Source organism: Halictus rubicundus, chromosome 16 (genome assembly GCF_050948215.1).
Source record: "Halictus rubicundus isolate RS-2024b chromosome 16, iyHalRubi1_principal, whole genome shotgun sequence".
In the NCBI taxonomy this organism is placed as follows: Eukaryota; Metazoa; Arthropoda; class Insecta; order Hymenoptera; family Halictidae; genus Halictus; species Halictus rubicundus.
This window is the reverse complement of record NC_135164.1, coordinates 5,671,295-5,690,377: the sequence shown is the minus strand read 5'-3', so window position 1 is coordinate 5,690,377 and position 19,083 is coordinate 5,671,295. Positions and strand designations below refer to the sequence as shown.

The following is a 19,083-nucleotide window of genomic DNA, read 5'->3' as shown; positions in this document are numbered from 1 at the left end:
TAATATTTCATTAGATTTTGCTATAATAGTTTTAAAAGGATTTCAGTTCTTTCAATCTTCTCGCTGTTTCTAACAGCTGCTCCATTCTGCCATTCCGTATTAACAATTAATTCGTGGATGTTCGCGAATTTCCAAATGTTGCACATTTTTGTGAATTTTCATTTGTTTGTATATTATTCGTCGCTATTCTTCTCCGAGTCCTACTTGAACGCAGAGACGACTGCCGAAAAGTTAGGTCTGGTCGTTTTCAGTTGCCGTCCTTCCCTTCTCGATCACGGATTCCGGTGTTCAGGGAAGGGGAACGGCTTCGCGAGATCGAGATTCGCGTCGATCGTCGAACGATCGTCCGAGAGATCGAGCCGAGGATCTGCCAAAGTCACCGAAGAAACGCTAGACGAGGCATTCCGTGCCGCAGAATGCTCACACCCACGAGAACTGCTTCGAAACCGGTAGAATCCAGTTGGTCAAAGCGATTTATAATCCCGAAGTAAACTTATGCAGAGTGCATTAATTACATCGATCGGTTCGAAAACATTTTCAAAGCTGTTTCTGAATTCAAATCTGCCGATTAAGAAACCAGTTTCAGCTCCAATTCCTCCGTTTCCCTCGGCCGAGCGTCGCTCCTTTTTCTTCTCTTCTCTAACGGAACCGTTCCGTCTGCGACTTTTCGACGCGATATGACGCGCGTTCGACTCAATTTCGTCGTATGACGCAACTGATTTGTTATTCGAGCCCGGTTCACTCGCTTTTGCCACCGCGTTACACGCGAAAACCTCGCCGCGACCGTTGCGAACCGCGCAAATCAACGCCCCAACGTACCCCGAGCAGATCGAGACGAAATCATAGTTATTTCGCCAGTACAGAAAATTCGCGATATATGTCAACAACACGGCCAGCGTCGTGTATCGTCCAGGAGACGTACCCGGCCGGTGTTATGGTTACCGAGGCCTCTCGAGCTTCGCGGTAGTGGGGATAATTCCGCGACGTTTATCATCCAGGCCTTGGCGACATATAGAGAGAATGTATGTCCACGGTTTTCTTCGGATTCGGGACCGAAAGTACATTTGCACCATTGTTTATTCTGCGTCGAATAGAGCAATCAATGAGAAAGGCCTCGGCTATTTTTCGTTTATTTTATTCGTTATTAATGGTCCGTGGATTTTATGCAATTATGACGAAAATGAACGGGTGAAACACAGAACAGTGAGAATTCAGACGACTTAATTTATATACTGGAGTCTTTCAATAATATTTCTGTACACCAACTTTCGCTACTACTGCACGATAATTGTCAACGTCAAGTTTCGTTGACCTTCTTTAGCACATTTGGATTATTCAGTCCTGAATTACATAGCTAAAGGTAACTGAGAAAATTTAGACAGAATTTTAGAGAAGACCTGGTACCACTCAACCCTTAAGTGCATAGGTAAACTAAATATTAAGAACATGAATTCATACATGGGGTCCATTGAGGACCCCACTTACCTAATTCCTTGCTAACTTCGATTACAGCAACAATTTATTTCCGTAAACACGTTAAACGTAACCTAAATATTGACAGAAACAAATAGCTGAACTCTCAGTTCACAAATGGCGCGGCTAAAAATGTTAACACAAAATCCAACACTGGGGTCCTTTGCGGACCACACTCATGCATTTAAGGGTCAAGGGTTAAGAATACGATTATGTTCTTTGTAACTTATTAAAATGATTAAAAGAAGTAATGGATGTCTATGAAGCTTCTTGCAATCGCGAAATTTCCAATTTCTGCAGAAGATTCCCCAGTCCCTGGATGACGTTTGTAGCTCATGCGAAACTTAAGGGTGGTATCTAGGTACAGTTTTCTGGCAGCGATTTCTTGAAGAGTTTCGCAAAGATGCCGAAAGGTGATAAAGAGGGGACCTTTTCCGGGCGTTTTTCGCGTCGGGAATACGTTTCGGGGCACCGTAGATCGGTGAGAACTTTCTACTCGCCGCAGATACATGTGTATTTCCCGTAAGGTCCTGGCAACCGTTCATGCAGACCGCCCATCGTGAATTCTTCGTCGGACCCTTGAACATAATTCTCCGGTTATGTCACGCGCGTTCGGATGATCGAAATCGGCGCGGATCTCTCGAAAAATCGGCGGGGGCGCGGAAACGGACAAAGAGAAAGAAAGAATGAGAGAGAAGGAGAGGTAGAGAGAGAGAGAGAGAGAGAGAGAGAGAGAGAGAGAGAGAGAGAGAGAGAGAGAGTGAGAGTGAGAGAGGAGGACAGACAGTTTCCACTTTCGTTGCGGTCGTCTTATGCAAATGCTTGCTCTCATCATAGAACTTTCTATTCGGCCGGAATCCTTTTCGTCGGTGTTGCCTGATTGGTTGCGCGCGCGCGCGCGCACGATTCGAGCGAGCGAGTATGCGAGTAACACCGGTGAATTCTTCTAGAAAGTTCGAGGAAGATAAATTACAAGGACATCTCGAACACGTTCTCGATGTGTGAAATCACAGGCGGGACGTCGGGGAGGGCCGGTTATAGCGGATTCGTGATCACGAAAACGATCCAAGTCGATCGAGGCTAACGCGTGAAATCGCCCGGTTTCCGGTTCGCTTTTGATAGGGAGATCCCAGACAATCTGGCGCACCTCTCGATCCTCCGTGTTCCCCGGGTCTCGGCCAAGTACAGTTACACAGTGTTCCTCCGTTTTTTCACTTAACCTATCAACCGAATTAAGCAAATCGTCATTCGCACGTGGGGAATTGTTTCGATCGTTGTACAATTGTAAAACTGATTGGTATTGCTTTCTTGCACGTTCAACTTACAGTCCTCTGGGAAAATCATCTGTCATTGAAATTACTAGTAAACTGCCGATTTTATGCATTTATGAATTTGGCAGCACCGTCACACTATTTTTAATTTAATAAAACCGTTAAAAGAGGAAACACATTTTTATTCGACTTCAAAATGTTTATTTCGCATAGAGATCCGCAGTCTAATTATCAGACAAGTTATTGTTTAGTGTGTTCATCCAGTCCGTTAGAAACATCGTCTGCTGTTCAAATTACCAGGCAAATTAATGGTACATTATTTTCTCGTAGGGTGGACTCAGTTTTAGCGAAAACTATACTTTGTTCGAGGCCCTGGAAATTACAAGATGCATAAACAGCAAGACACAGGAACCACATAATTTCAAGTTTCTTTCTTTCCTTCAATAATTTATAAAAGTTCTTAAATTCTTTTGATTTATCCGCTGTTCGAAACTTCGCTCACCAATTTTTGTCATGAACACACCAAATCCGTAGTCTATCGATGATACATTATTTGTCTGTTACAGAAGCACGTTTAAAAAACATTCTAAACTCACTTGTCCCCGCGGAACTTTTCCGAAACAGAATCTAAAACATCCGCAACGCGAGGACACTTTCCAAATAAATTTCCGAAAAATTCCACGGGCTCGGACATTTTCCGTAAGAGAAGCACGGAATTTCGAAATTTCTTAGACACGAACGACATAACTGTTCACCTCGATTTCCGGTGAATACCTCTGCAGCTCTAATTGCAAGCGAACGCGGATAATTCCGTTAGTTTCGGCCTGAATCCGCGGATCGAGGATCGCGATCCGGTTTCTCGAAGATCGGCCTTTCGACGGTTTGCCGAAAGGTTTCGCGGAAAAAGCGCGGAGCTTTTGTCGGAAAGATAGGCCCGATTCCGAGAAACACCTGTCTCTCGCTGGTTCATTCACTCGGAGAATTACCATTCCGCGTGCTCTATTCGCGTCACGACGGCTGAACGCGGAACAATTTACGATGCCACCGCGGCATCGTCTTTCGGGAAAGGAGCTCTCCTCCGAGCTAGGGAATTCCCCTTTGCAAGGTTCGTTGAACCGAATCTGTGAGACGCGAGATTTATCCCGTATGAATAATTTGCCGCGGACGCTGACGTGCCGTCGAGCCGTTCGAACAGAACGGAAGCTTCCGGTGCCGTTTATCCTGATCAAGCAGCCATCGTTGTTGTCATTGGCGCTGGGTTCGCTGAACAATCAGGGCCGTTTATTTTTCACCTCTCAAATACTGGGCACTCTGATATTTTTATCGGTGGTTTGTGGAAAAACTAATCCAGGAAATCGTTTAACTTCGTCTTTCTAATAATGGCACATGCTTAGGATCATTTACAGCGTCGATGGTACTTATTCTAGACAGTCCCTCTATTGCTGCTAATAATCAATTAATAATCAATTTTCACATCGGAATAATTGTCGATTGGTAACAAAGTATAAATTAATACAATAGAAGGTAAATGGCACCTTCAACGATCGTTTATGCGATGACTATTGTGAGTAGCCTGCGGATCTTCGGGCAGAACGAAAACTGTCAACTGCAAGAAATATAAAAATCTCTTCGTATCTGCGATCATTTCAATAATTTTAAAATAACATATAGATGTCAGTAGACAATGTTTAACCAGTCAAAATGACTGGTTCCTGATTTTTTCTTTCACAATTACTGAAAATATAAAAATGTTTTCGTCAGAATGTTTTGAATGAACCTTTTCATCGAAGCACATGTTAGAATAAAAATGGCGTTAGGTTTGAATAGATGTAGTCTCGTCATTATTACAAAGCAATATTCATCAGTTGTATTTATTACTCGGTAGTTCTAGTGTGAACTCGGTTTTTTCTCGTCGTGAATCGGGCAATGTATCGTTGTTAAAATTTGAAAATCGGTAGATCATGCTGGGACTCCCGACAGAGACGGATCGGTGGAGGCTTCTGACGCGCTGGCGCAATTACGAATTCGAATAAATAACGAAGCTAATTGCGATTGGCCGCGCGATAATCTCCATATTTTTTCATTATCGAGAACAGCGGCTCCGCCATTGATGTTTCAGTTACGGGAGCGCGGTGAACAGTTTCGGTGGATATACACCAGGTAAAAATCTTATCTTTCACGAAGATCTTCTACGCGACAGGCGATGAAACATTGCCTTTCCGAGACCGTACGTTTCCGGCCTCTCGTCCCTGACAGGATTTACTGTAAAAGCTGTCGGTGTCAGAAAAGCCACGGTTTGAAATATTGCTCGACCGTGAAAATCAAAACGGAAATCAATTATCCGTACGATTAAGCGAACGTTCCTTCGATACAAAGGCAGTCCGTGTTGCCCCGCCATTTATTTCCGCTGTTCTGAAACGAGCTAGCAATTAACTTGTACGGCCAATGGCGAATAGATTGTCGGCAAAATTATTGAAACATTAATAAACAATTCGACGAGAGAGCACAATAAGCATCGAGAGTTCGAAGTAACTCCGTTCGATTCGCAAGGAGTTCTTGGCAAAGGGGAAATAAATTGATTGTTTCGGAAGACAAAGGGGTGGCGCAAAGAGTACGGGTAATGAAACATTTTTTTCGTACGGTTGGCGAACGTAATCTATTAATTTCACAGCCTTCCGCGTTCGCCTTGCGTCGCTTTATTCATACGGCCTCGAACTCGAGCGAACGCTCGCATGTAAACTCGTCCACATTTGCATCTTGATGTGCACCGAATGCGGGGGGAAGGTCGTGTAACGCAAATCCGCGGCTCCGATCACTGTTCCTTCGTTTACTATCATTTCGACACTTCCTTGGTGGTTCTCGCGGTTTTCTCAACAGGTACGAATTGCCGAAATTAACGCGCCGAACGCCGAACAAACTCCCCTGCGGCTTCCCTCGCAAGAATATTGTCACACACTGTATTATACATTACAATTTTCAGTGAAGCACAAAAATTGATTGAATTCTTATTATGCGAAAATCGTTGCACATGTGTGCCGTCGGTAGCGAATCTGTTAACACGTTCACTGCCACGCTAGTGATCACAAAAGTTTGTTAACACGTTCACGGACAGTAAAAATTTCAGTGAGCTGCAACAATAGACAGGCAATTTTTCTTGAAGCTAGTTGTACTATCCGAAATCTGATTAGAAATAAACAATAATAATAAGTTAACTGTCATTAGTAATGACAAATGGAATGTATATTAATTACAAAAACAAATTCTAATTTGAAATTTATATTAATTACAAACACAAATTTTAATTTGAAATTTATATTAATTACAAAAACTTTAGGTTGTATAAAATTAAATGAATAAAAATTGGCTTTAAAGTTTGAATGCTATGGCATTCACGTCATTTTGCATCACTATGAAAATGAATGCTATAGCATTTGCGTCCGCGAACGTGTTAAAATCGAAACAATGTACAATGTCTTTTCGGAGTACAGTGAATTCTCGATATATGTCAGCAGCACGGGTCTTGCCAGCGACATATATCGTCCAGAACACATACTCCCGGCTGTGTTATGTTTACACTCCTCGGCGTCCGCACTCCTTGGCCCCTCAGAGGGTATACCCCGTGGTGGTAGGGATAATTCCGCGACGTTTATCATCCAGCGACATATATAGAGAAATCACTGTACTGTTTCGGATTTCGTCCAAATTCGAACACGATGTAGTCTTCAGTGAGATATGCACGTACCTCAAAGGGATTTTTGAAATCTTCAAAATTGGTTTTGTCTGCTACATAAACTGTGTTATAAGCGCAGCAGTCAACGTCTTAATGTATTGCAATAAAAATAAACTTTCAAGTTTGATCAAGTAAAATAGTGTCATGACATTGTGGAACTAACGGTGGCAGTCAAACAGCTAACGAATGGTGATGGAAACGAATGTTCAAGTTTGCTAAAAAGATTTGTGTCATTCGCATAAAATCGTGGAACTAACGGTGGCAGTCAACGGTGCTGATGGATGGTAATAGAAAGAAATTTTGATGTTTGATAAGGAACTGTGTCGTCGTAAAGTCGTGCCAATAACGGCGACAGTCACGGTGCTGATTGTAATAAAAATGAATTTTCAAGTTTGACGAAGAAAATGGCGTCATCAAAGAGCTCTAACGGACGGGGTGATAGAAGCAAATTTTCAAGTCTGATAAAAAGAAATTGTGTCGTTCGGCAGAGTGTTAATGGATCGGCAGAAAACTGCGATGCAGGAAATCCGCAGATCGGTTTTCGAGAGAGAGAGAGGGAGAGAAAGAGCATCGGGAGACTCTCGCGTCTGCTCTCGCGAGGGTGGCAGAAGAAGAACCGCATTCGAACAGTTCTCGGAAAGCGGTTGGTCCCTTTTCCTCGTTCGCGCTTATCTGTCCCTCCTGCTTTATCTCCGGAGAGGTCTGATGCCGTGGCTCGCGGTGAGAAACGTTCTAGGCTCTTCGACGCGATATGCGGCATGCATATAAATTGATACCCATAACCATAACTTATTCGACATATGTACCCAACCCAGTACTGGGAACTCCGGGCGTCCGATAAAAACCGGCATAAATTAAATTGCGTTATTACGTTATACGACGCCCGGGGCGGGTCTTAATTGATTGCCATCGCTCGCCCCTCGGCACCCCCTTCCGATATCCTTCGATCCTTCTTTCTCCGACGCCGCGTTCTCGCGCGTATTGTTTGCGAACCCGAGCGGCGGCGGTGCAGGCGGGATCTGCAAATAATTGTGTCGATCGCCGGGGAAAAAATTGATTTGAATGTGATCCGCTACTGTGGCCGCTCGCGGCGACCATCGGAGCCTTTGCTACAGCTACAAGGACGACAAGAGCTAAATAGACTGCAACCCGCTCTCTACGAACCCGTCCAAGTCATCGAGAGATAGCTAGGCTTTCGTTTCGATTTCGTTCGCACGCGCAAACCTTTCGCAGCACCGTCACATCCTGCGTCCCGTTCGAAACGGCAGATTCTTCCAATTTTGCAAAATTAAATATACCGTAACGAGCAAAACTGAGTCTACACTATTTGAAGCGACATAACTTTTTAAAAATTAGATCAAATGACTTGAATGTTATTGAGAAGTTAGAAGGATTAGTTTATTAGACGAGGTGTACAAAATTTTCGAAAAAAGTTTGAATTGATCGGAATCGCAAAAGAAATAGTAAAAGTTGAAAGAATGTATTTGATTCGCTCGAATAAATTATATCCATGCTGAAAATTTCACCGATATTGGTTAATTCGTTTACGAGTTATAAACGATTAAAAATAAGCGATTTTAAGTCGAAAATCGTGAAAAATGGCAATTTTTCCACTTTTAAGCGTTTATAACGCGTAAACGAATTTATTCAAGCGAATCAAACACATTTTTTAAATTTTCAAAACAGGCTCAGACAAAAAAGCTGAAAAACCAACTTTTACCATTTCTTTTGCGATTCCGACCAATTCAAACTTTCTTCAAAAATGTTGTACACCTCGTCTAATAAACTAATCCTTCTAGCTTCTCAATAACATTCAAGTCATTTGATCTAATTTTTAAAAAATCATGTTGCTTCAAATAGTGTAGACTCAGTTTTGCTCGTTACCGTAGCTAAAATTTTGCCACGGTGGAACAGCTCTCACAAATCCGAGCAACCTTCGTTCGAAGCATTTCTCGAATTATAGGCTCCAGCAAAGTGTGCTCAATTTTACGGAAACTATGTGGCATATACAAATATTTGCGTTTCCCTTGCTTGAACTGCATAATATAATTTTGTTGAATAATGCATCAAAGATAGGAGGAAAATATTGCTACAGCAATTTGCTATCGTTTTATTCGGGCACGCACGCGGTATTTAATTTTGTGATCATCTGTCTTCGCCTCGTTTTCGCTATTTACCAAAGTCGTAATCGTGTGTGAAATTGATTATAATAAATATTGTTGCGTGGGCGGTGAACGTCCACTTAGCAGCGATTAGAGTGGCAGGCGTAAAGTTCGATTACGCGGCGCGTTATGCCCGAGGTGGGGAACGGTTAATGAAAATTTTGAAATCAATCGGCCAATTTGAACGTGAATGGTCTATAGTTGGAATATCATTATGTGTTACGTAAACGCGCCAGGTGGCTGCGCGAGGCAATAAGAAAAATCATTCATTATGTTCGCTCGGTTTTCTCAACGTTATTGATCGCGGACATCGTGTATTCAAATTGTATACTAATTAGAATCTCGGAATCCGTGTCCGTCGATAATTCCGAATAAATCTGCAATCCACCAGGTGACAAAGTCATCGATAATTCAGAGGTAGGATGTTTTGCTTATCATTTTTAGAGGCGGTTTGCTCTTGACCTTTTCGCACCTGACTTCTCTATGGAACATCGCCGCGTATCAGACGTTATTTTTAATGCTAATTCCCTGACAACCAGGCGACAATTTATTGACAATTACTTCGGCTTTAATGCCTCCACGACCGACGATAAATATCAACACCTTGTCTCTTTTCAATTTGTTATTTGGCGCGCAAACCCATTACAAAGTTATGCGAATAATTTGCTCGAGCGTTTCAATCTACATCGGAGTAAAGGTTCTGGCCGTGTACGTCACAGAATTAACAATTTTGTAGAAATTTTCTTACGGAACGATCTTCGAAAACGGAAGATGGCGAACAGACTCCCGTTCAAGATTCCGTATTAACGTGATCATAGCAACGCATTCTCAGAACAGGAAACGCGTTCGTGTTACTCCTAGAATTCGCACAACCCGTTGTCTTGTGATTTATTTTACAGCTATACTTATTAAAACGACTTCGCGACGATGCGAAATTATGACGTACAAGACGTACGACGATCTTTTACGTATTGGAGACTAGTTGATTATCAGTGTAAATAAACTCGCGTTCGCAATTCTTTTTTATCGATAAATAATATCGATGTTTATTGCTTCTTAAATGTCCATGACATTCGAAAACGACGCAGTTAACGAGACTCGTTAAAAATTGTGATTAGAACAAGCATTTAAAAATCAACACGAATCCTATTTTTCATCGAAAAAATTATCTCATTTCTTATTGATGTCCTGGAGATCCTATTTAATATTACGTGTCCATTTTTGTTTCAAATGTATAGTGTTTGTCTATATTGAGTGTGTATCTTGTGTACTAGGATTTAATGTTTAGAATTTATCGAAATAACAATGCTCAGTAAACTAAAGAGGATCTTCAAAGTTTTCTGTCATTGATAAAGGATATCTTTTGAGTTCCATATAGTTCCGCGTTGTATCAAAGTGCATTATTTTCAGTACACTTTTCTCTGTGAAATCATGCAAGATTCACATCCCATTCGGTCCCGGTACGAAAGTTATTATTGTTCCAAGCGCCTCTGTGACCGGGACCGCGCGGAGCGTTAAGTGGTTCTTAATGTTGTCGTATGATTCTTTTAAGATAAGGCTGCCAAATAATCGCAATTAAATTACAAATTATTATGTTATTTCAAAACCTGGTAACAGCTAAGGCCGAAACCTGAAAGTCGAGGGTAAAAAACACTTTCCACGAATACCTTGGAGACTACTGCAGATAGGAAAATGGTGTACGGTAGCAAAATTGTGTGTCTCTTTATAATAAATACACCTGTGAAGACAGATTTCAAATATCACCGTTTGTTTCAATAACACACTAAATATCATTCGTTATTCACACGTTATCGGAATTTTTCGGGCATTTCCGGTGCACTGACAAGAAAATGTTTCAAACAAAAATGAATCGGTAATTACTCTTCTATAAAGTTCAATAAGAAAAATTTTAAAAAATTCCGGGAAGGAGCAGAAACCGCCGCGACAATATAATTTGGAGGAGTGAAGGGTTGAAGGGAGTAAAACGCCGTAGAAGGAAGGGCGGTGGTTGGCTGGTCCGGCCGAGAAACCTATTAATTGCGGTTGTAATTAGTCGAGGATGATCTTTCGATTTGTCAGAGGGGTTCTTGTACTCCCCTAAAAAGTATCGTCCGATTTATGGGCCGGCGCGGCGTGGGCCCGATCCTCGGGTTTGTACGCGCATCTGGACGGATTTCGCGTGCGTGTGGCTACCACGCGCGTGTATACGTGTGGGACTCGCGGCGCGGCCTATATATTATACAAAGTTTCCCCGTGCGCCCTCTCCGTTCCGCCAAATCGCGCGGATACCCGAACAGGGAAGACGAGTCAATATCTCTCCCCACATGAAGCCGCGGGCAGGTAAAAATGTCTCAACTTGGGTGCCCCGGCTCGTCCTGGCTGCTCCTTTTGCTCCTTTATTCCCAGGATCTCTTTCTCTCTCTCTCTCTCTCTCTCTCTCTCTCTCCTTCTCTCTCTCCCTTATCTATCTATCTTCGAGCGCCGAGGGCGACTCCTTCGGACCGGGCCGAACCAAAACGGAGAGGACGAGAAACCAGAGAGGAAACGCGAGAGATGGATGGACCGTTCGGCCTTTCTGCGCTGAATAAAAGTGGCGAATGCGCCGAGACCCGGGCTCTCCTATCCTCTCGTAGTTAGACTAATGATTAGGCCCGGTCTCTGTGACGGCTGTTCACTTTAGGCTCTCTCTCCTGCCACCCCTCCCCCTCTCTTTTTCTCGTTCTCTCTTCTCTCTTGGTCATCCCAACCGCCCTGCGTGTCGGTCATTATTAACTCTTCGTGCACACCGCTTTCGGGATTGTTGTTGCAATCGTTGAGATAGATTTCGCGTCTTCATTTTCTATTAGGTCGTCCCGTCGATATGTTTATATTATTCACCGTTGAAAAGTATTTTAATGAAGAACCGCAGAAATTTTATAGCGACGGTATGACGTCTTTGCCAGAAAGGTCAGAAGAGGTTGTGGAATGAAAGGATGATTACGTATTTTATCTTTAGAATTTAAATGGTACAAGAGTAAACGGCACGAACTTATGGGACGACCTAATATTTGCTTGCACGATTAGGATGCGTTTCGATCCTCAACACTTTTGCTACCACGACGGTTATTCGTGGGTGACACAATTCTTCGGTTAGGGTAAGTCGACCGTGGATGATCACAGTTTCTTCTAAAGATGATTTTAAGGTACAATATAAAGAAAACCAATAATTTTTTTCTTAGTATATAGAGTCTTCAGTTGGTAATCTTCGGTGAACGAAACTTTTGCATCGATTGTAATCGAAAAGTAGAATCGCAAAACAGAGGTTTGACACAATGTCTTTGGATTGAATAAATTGCTAAAAGTTCAAATGTGGTGCTAGTAAATACTGAAAAAAGCTCGTACTTTTCGAAAGTATCCTGGATCAAATGAAATGCCTGGATTCTGGAGTGAAAACAGCTTCGAGGGCGAAGGGTTAAAATAATGGTGAACGTAATAAATCTCGAATCTTCAGTTGCGGGCTCAAATAACTCTAGAACTACCGAGCGCTAAACCTAATTAGTTTGTGTTACCTTTCAACAATTAGAAGACTGTATTTATGGAGACATTGCACAATTTATTCACAAAATCCGTCTGAGTGAATAAATGTATCCGGTCGGTGTCCGCAGAAACATCTGCATAATGCCAATAATTATAAAATAAAGAATATATATATATAATTTAATTGTTTAATGTTGCTTCAACATCAAAGGTCATTAGCAACACGGTACATTTTCTTACAATATATTATACTGTAACTCTATTGTTCAAAAATTGATTAGACTTCTCGGACTTCGGTGCCAGCCCAGCGCAACACTTAGCGCGTCAAATCGATTCCGCGCGACTCATGTCTGTGCGCAAACGAGGCCCTGAAACTGCTAAAACCACGTTGCGGACCTCTTCGAGGCGCTTCAATTATTCCAATGCTTTTCGGCGGGTTCGCGGAATAATTATAAACTTGCAAACCGTTTCGAGCCGATGAATGTAGGCAAACCTTTCGCAGAGTATACCGAAAGCTCGGGTAAACGGAATCGTTGGTCGATCGTGCAAGTAGTCAAGACGCAAATAGGCCGACCGTCGCTGAGTCCGGTGCGGGTCGTTGGGGACCGGAAAACGTGTACCGATCGGAGGGCCGTTCGCGCAGCAATTTTCCCACGGTCTCTCCTCCAATCATCGGGAAGAGTCGTCGTCGTCTAGCCGGTGTTTTACTTCGAACCAATAATCTGTCCAGCGAGAGTCACGGGGTGGGTAGTGGAGCAGTCGTCGAGGTAGGACGTCGGGTATCGGCTGATTCGTCGAGATCGGGTCCGTTGAAACGGCGCGGATCCTCGGTCTCTCGAGAGGAGAGAGCCGGGGAGAGGAAGAACAGCTCACGGATATTTCCAGGAAAATATCGCAAGAACGCTCTCCGCTCCCCGTTCTACGAGAAAAGAGGAGGTCTCCCGGTCCTGTCTCTCTTTCTCTCTCTCTCTTTCTCTATATATCTGTTTCTGCGTTTCTCGCGTGCTGTTACGCGAGAGGAGCAGAGAGGAAGCTCGGACGGTTTGTAGATGTACGGGAGGAGAGACCTGGGGCCCACGGGACGAAAGAGTACGGTCGATCGAGAGAAAGAGAGAGAGGGAGAGAGAAAGGACCGTCGGACTCGGGGATCGAGGACGTAGAGAAGTAGAAGGCCTGGTGGGGTAAAAAACAAAAGTCCAGTCGGTCGTGGAGCGGTCCAGGATGGTCCCAAGCTATTCGGGACCACCCCGAGAGCCGAGGGGTCCAGCTCGGCTCGCGGCAATCAGGTGCCGTTGGAATGCGACCGTTCCACAGAAAAACAAAACAAATTTTTATGCCCTCGCCCCCTCCCGCGACCCTCCTTTCGGCTCTCGTTCGCTTTACTCCTCATTCTAGTCCTCTCCCCTCCTCACCTGTGCCTCGGCCGAACCGCTCCTCGAGAGAGGCATTAGGCATTACTTAAGGGCCCACGGGTCCACCGTTGGAGGAAGGGTACCCCACTGACTCTATCTCCCTCTTTTTCTCTCTCTCTCTTCCCTCCACCCCCCTCTCTCTCTCTCTCTCTCTCTCTCTTTCTCTATCTATCTTCCTTTGCTTCCCTTTTGCTCGCAGAGAGGCGCTCGCTTTGGCGGCAGAAAAAAGGACGATTTCACGCTGCGAATTGTCCACGACTCGTTCGCCAGGGCCCCTCTCATTTACGAGGGTAACAATTCTCTTATCGATCTCTCGTGCCGGAACGGGAGGAGAGCTGGTTATCGGTGTTGGTGTCGTGGGTTGCTGACCATCGCTCCACCCCTCCCCGTCTCACCCCCTCTCTCTCTCTGTCTACGCTCTTACCCCAGCGAGGATGCACCCTAACGGTGGATGCGCCCGAGGATTAAGATACGAACGGAACGAGCAGCATTGTTTCGGGACAGCAGAAAATTGATTTACCGCTCGCTAACCGTGCACGATGAAATTAACCGCGCTTTGCTAAGACCGAGCCACGGCCGCCCGGATTGGGGATGCTGGCTGATCGAACCAGCCTGGGAGGTTCGAACGGGCTTCAGGCCATTTTGGCCATTTTCACGGAATTTTTGAGACACTTGGGCACATCGGCATGTCACGAGTAGACTGTGCAGTTTTACGGAAAAGAAAAATTGCTCTTGACCTTTGCAGCACGCGGAGACCGAATTGAAATTTATTTCTCTGGTTAATAGTTGCAAGCTCTTCACTGTTTCAAATCGCAGCCATTTTTGTCATAAATGCAGAAAACTCGTAGTCTAGTTATGAGACTCCTGAACACGTGAGATGATCGAGAGTTTATCGTAGGAGAGGTATAATATGTGTCAAATCAGGCTGAACCTATTTGAGATATTTAGTGAATTTTCAGTGTCTCAATGTTTAACCCACTTTAGGCGATTTTTGTTGTGAATGTAAGGGCGTAACTTGAAAACAGCAAATAGAATTTACTCTGCTGTGAAATAAGAATTCACAATAGCAATGAATAATTTTCTTGGTCACAAAGGAGACACAATGGAACAAAACTAGGGCTAAAATTTAAACGCATTGGTAACAGCACACGATGCTTACGTTAATCAAACTTGTCACACGTATAGAAGTTGGGAGGTATTATATTTGTAATTGGTGAATTGTTTTACTTCGATGTTCGAAGCAGCATAAATAATTGGAGAAGAAAGAAGTTCTAAGAAATGTAGTAATCGTCGAGGAAAGCGTCGGTTTGGACATAGACAGGTAAACAATTCGAGGCTTCTAAGTAACATTAGTCCGTAAAAAATTATATTTTAGACTACCACCTCATAATAGCCGTAGCATGCTCAAATAGGCCATTTATTTCCTACTGGCGCAATACCTACGGTTCCATTAACCCGTGTTGTACAGTTTCCTATCGCGTGAAAGCTTCGGACACGATAACAAAAAGTGTTTCCCTCTAAAATCCGAAAATGTACAGGAAGTTTCACTCCGACAGATTCTGGTTAAAGGCCAGCGGAGTACGATCCTCAGAATGCATTCTGGGACACGGGTAGTATTTTATGTTAACGTCCTCGCCCGTGAAATATTTATTATCATTCAACCGTTTCAATTAAGCTTACTACATAATGGTTACTGAGCTTTAGAACATTTTTGTGGTAACCTTAAATTAACATCCTTTGACAAGAGACAGAAAAATATTCGGATGCTTAGCAAATTAGACATTTAAACCATAGAGTGCATAATAAATATGTATTATACAATTCTTACCACCAACTGATGTAGAAATATTCAAATTACTTTTCGAAATAACTTATTCTTCATCAAAACTATTAAATGTTCTTAACATTGTCCACATCTGCTTCGCTCCTCTATCGTGGATGAAACGATTAAACACGACCGAAATTGTGCCCTGTTTGGTGTCATTTCGACAGAAGTTTCGTATAAAACAATTGAAAAGAAAAGTGTAAGAGATCAGGGAATACCGTCTGTACACGATATACCACTTGGACCACGCAAATATTGATCGCCACGACCAATAGAATTCCACAACCAATTTCTATTTCCCCGCAGAGATTGATTATCCCACGAGAGAAATGTTTCTCCGCATTCCCATTGATTTTTGCGGCTGCGAGTGGCCGCATCGCGACCGTCTAACGAGCAGCCACAATTTACTCATTGTCAGAGCGAGGGGGCTAATTGCCGTTCGACACTCGCGTCGCATTCAGTCGGCGCTCGCCGTCTGCACCGAGCTTTAATGAGACGGTTTTTCTCGATCCGTAGATCATCATGTTCCCGGAGTGAGGCATGAGCGCGGTAAAAGGCTCTGGTTCGACGTCTCCGAGGTACCACCTGGGGAACACATAATTGGTGCAGAGCTCAGGCTCTATCGCAGCATGGACGTGAAGAATCGAAGAAACCGTGGCTCGTACATGATCACGGCGTACCGCGTCCTGAGAACCGAAGACGGGTGAGTGTTGAAACAGTATTCGCTTGCTGCGAGCGCAATTAGAACCTGTTCAGTTCCTTCTTGTCCAACTATCCGTACATCGGTCGGCTAATGATTCTTGCCGCTCGTCGCTGGCTCTTATACCGGACGTCCCGGCAAAGAATTATCCGGCGACCAATCCTCATTGTATACGTACACAAAGGCATGCGCGATCGTGTATCGTTAATTAAATTCGAAAACAAATAATCTCCTTGCAAACGGGACCTGTTCTACCAGTTTCGAAAGGAGCATCAACTTGTACGTAGTTTGAATGAAAGCGACACTGTCACCTTTCTTGCTAAAACTTGCTGCCTGCAATAAGCATTTTACACTTTCATAAAGCGTTACGTTATTTCGTGATTTAATAGTTATCTTATCCCATTTCATAAAATCTTATCGCACAGCGTCGGGGTAAGACGCCTGTGCATTCACAATATGCAGTACAGTGATTTCTCTATATATGTCGCCAAGGCCTGGATGATAAACGTCGCGGAATTATCCCCACTACCGCGGAGTATACGGGGCCTCGGACGCCGAGGAGTGTAAACATAACACGGCTCGGGTATGTCTCCTGGACGATACACGTCGCTGGTAAGACCCGTCTTGCTGACATATATCGAGAACTCACTGTAAACAAAGTTGTTTATGCCGATCTGTTTTGTATAAGTCAATACGTTGTAATATGTAGAATCTAATTGATTAGAAACCTCGAATGAGGGTCTATATGTATAATACATGCAACGGAGATTCTTATTCGAGGTTTTCTTTCGATTGTCATATTAAGAGGGTTGTTACCATTGTGCCAACAGTTTCCTGATAAATGGTCGTCCGATATCTTTCTCCATTTGATATTTCGCTTCCAATTACTTTACCATGAGTACGGATTTTCTTCTTTTGCTCTAAGAAATTATTAAACACAAAGGAATTCTGATCATTGGGGCTGCGGAATAAATCGTACCCGAAGCTGTTGTGCCACAGGAGGGCAGGAGCGATTTTTTCAGCGTGTTAGAAGAGGGTGTGCATAACAAAGGGGTCACTTACCCTCTAGGTTTTCGCATCGCCTGCGATGATTCCTCCCGTTAATGTCATTGTCATGTCAGCGATTAGACAGCGCCTTGAGGAAACTCTCTCAGGTACTGGGAATTCTACCTGCAGGGCTGCAGAACCATGGTCGAGAGGGTGGTTGATAGTTCCTAGGTGACCTTTAACTACCGCTGGAAATTCTCGAACACCGTGAGCGAGAGGAACAGTATCCTCTCTTACCCCCTCTCTTTCTCTCTCTCTCTCTCTCTCTCTCTCTCTCTCTCTCTCTCTCTCTCTCTCTCTCTCGGTTGATCTTTGTCCAGTTTTCGGTTAGCCGGGTGGCTAGACCAATTTCGGTGTTCCTTCGGGCAGAGTCCGTGGTTTTTGACATCGTCATCGTGCCCCTAATTAGGCAGTCCTTAAGTCGCCGAAAAAATCCCAGGTATTTGTTCTACCTGTGAGAGCTTCGGGGGACCGGGCCCACCATTTCTTTTCTCGATTCTGCCTCCCTCATTCATATACCGAAAGGCTCGACTACCACGAACACAACAGACTCCGGACTCCTTTTTCGAGAAACACCGACACCGTGGTTACACCATATTGCCTATCGACTTCGATCTTGGATCGGGGCCCGTTAATATGATACGAATTAGTCAGATCCGGCTATCGCTGCCTTGTATCAGGCTACGTTGGCGTGAACTTCGACTTCGGGCACAAATATTTGTGAAAATCCAAAGGGACCGTCCCCAACTCCGTGTTTCTACCGAAGGCGATGATAGTTGAAGAGTGAATAGAAAAGAACCTGTTAAGGAACGTTCGAATGTTTGTTATCAATTATCCATTTTTAACACGCTCACTGACCAGGGCTGTTCTAGCTGTAACTTACAAGAAGCAACGAATTCTTCAACACGATCATTATAAAATTAGCGGCACCGAGTGTATCAGTTTATTTGTTCTGAAATAGACTAAACTGGGTGAAACTTAATAAAAAAAAAAAAAAATTCCTCGTGCAGAAGCTGTTCGTTTAACCGGAAACTGAGTAATTGAATGACGATTTTGATTTTGTTGTTGTCGATATAGATTCGTTGGAGACAGCACAGGCTAAAGATAAATTGAGTATAAATTAAACGTCGAAGAAGTCCCAATCGCCGCAACGATAAACTAGTTCGTGCAATAATGCAAGAAAATTCTATTTTGTTGTCGACATACAGCCATCGGAGATTACATAGGCATACAATAAATATGAACTGTCTTCTTGTTTTAAGAACTGATGAAGGTCGATGAAACTAATCACTGGAACGGTAAAATAAATCGTAAGGGGTTGATCGGTGTAATATGGGTTGCCGTATCGATCGGGGAGGATCCGGTCGAGGAAGATCGAGAAAACGAGTGGAACGGTTTGAGCATCGGACAGAGGCAGGCGGTTTCGAGTCCACGTGGCTGCTCGGCCAAGGCGGATGGCGACAGCGTGTCTAGAGCCATCCCTGTCTGCGGTACCTCCTAAGACTTTGATACCGCGACCTGACCGATATACGGGCCCCGACAGGAAACGCTATTCCGTAAATTGAGGTAAATTAGCCATGGAGACGGGCTCTCGGAGGTCCGAGTTAAGAGCACGAGTTACTTGGTGTGCCTACGCAGTTAGATGCACGCAGCAGCTCCGCTCTTCCTCCTCCTCCTCCTCGTCCTCCTCGTCCTATCCTCTTCTTCGTCTCTCGTCGTGATCTCTTTTTCCTCGTCCTCCACCTTTCCCTTCTTCATCGTCCTCTTCTCCTTTTCTTCACGAGCTTCTTCTTCCGTCAAAGTTGATGCGTGACGCATCCTCCTCCGCCTCCTTATCCTCCTCCGCCTTCTGATCCAGCCGAGACAAGCTGGCGACTCTGGTTTCTTACGTGTGCGCGCAGGTTTCCATAAGTGTTGCCCCGTGGTGGTAGGGGACCACGACACCGC

General features: G+C 44.0%; 1 protein-coding gene across 1 annotated transcript in view; it reads left to right on the top strand.

Annotated features, from left to right (window-relative positions):
* The window catches only part of Gbb (glass bottom boat), a 42,568-nt gene that overhangs the window by 4,897 nt on the left and 18,588 nt on the right, over window positions 1-19,083 (top strand). The window contains exon 2 of the mRNA XM_076801908.1: window positions 15,906-16,092. Coding sequence (XP_076658023.1) covers window positions 15,906-16,092 — 187 coding nt within the window. The remainder of the gene's footprint in view (window positions 1-15,905; window positions 16,093-19,083) is intronic.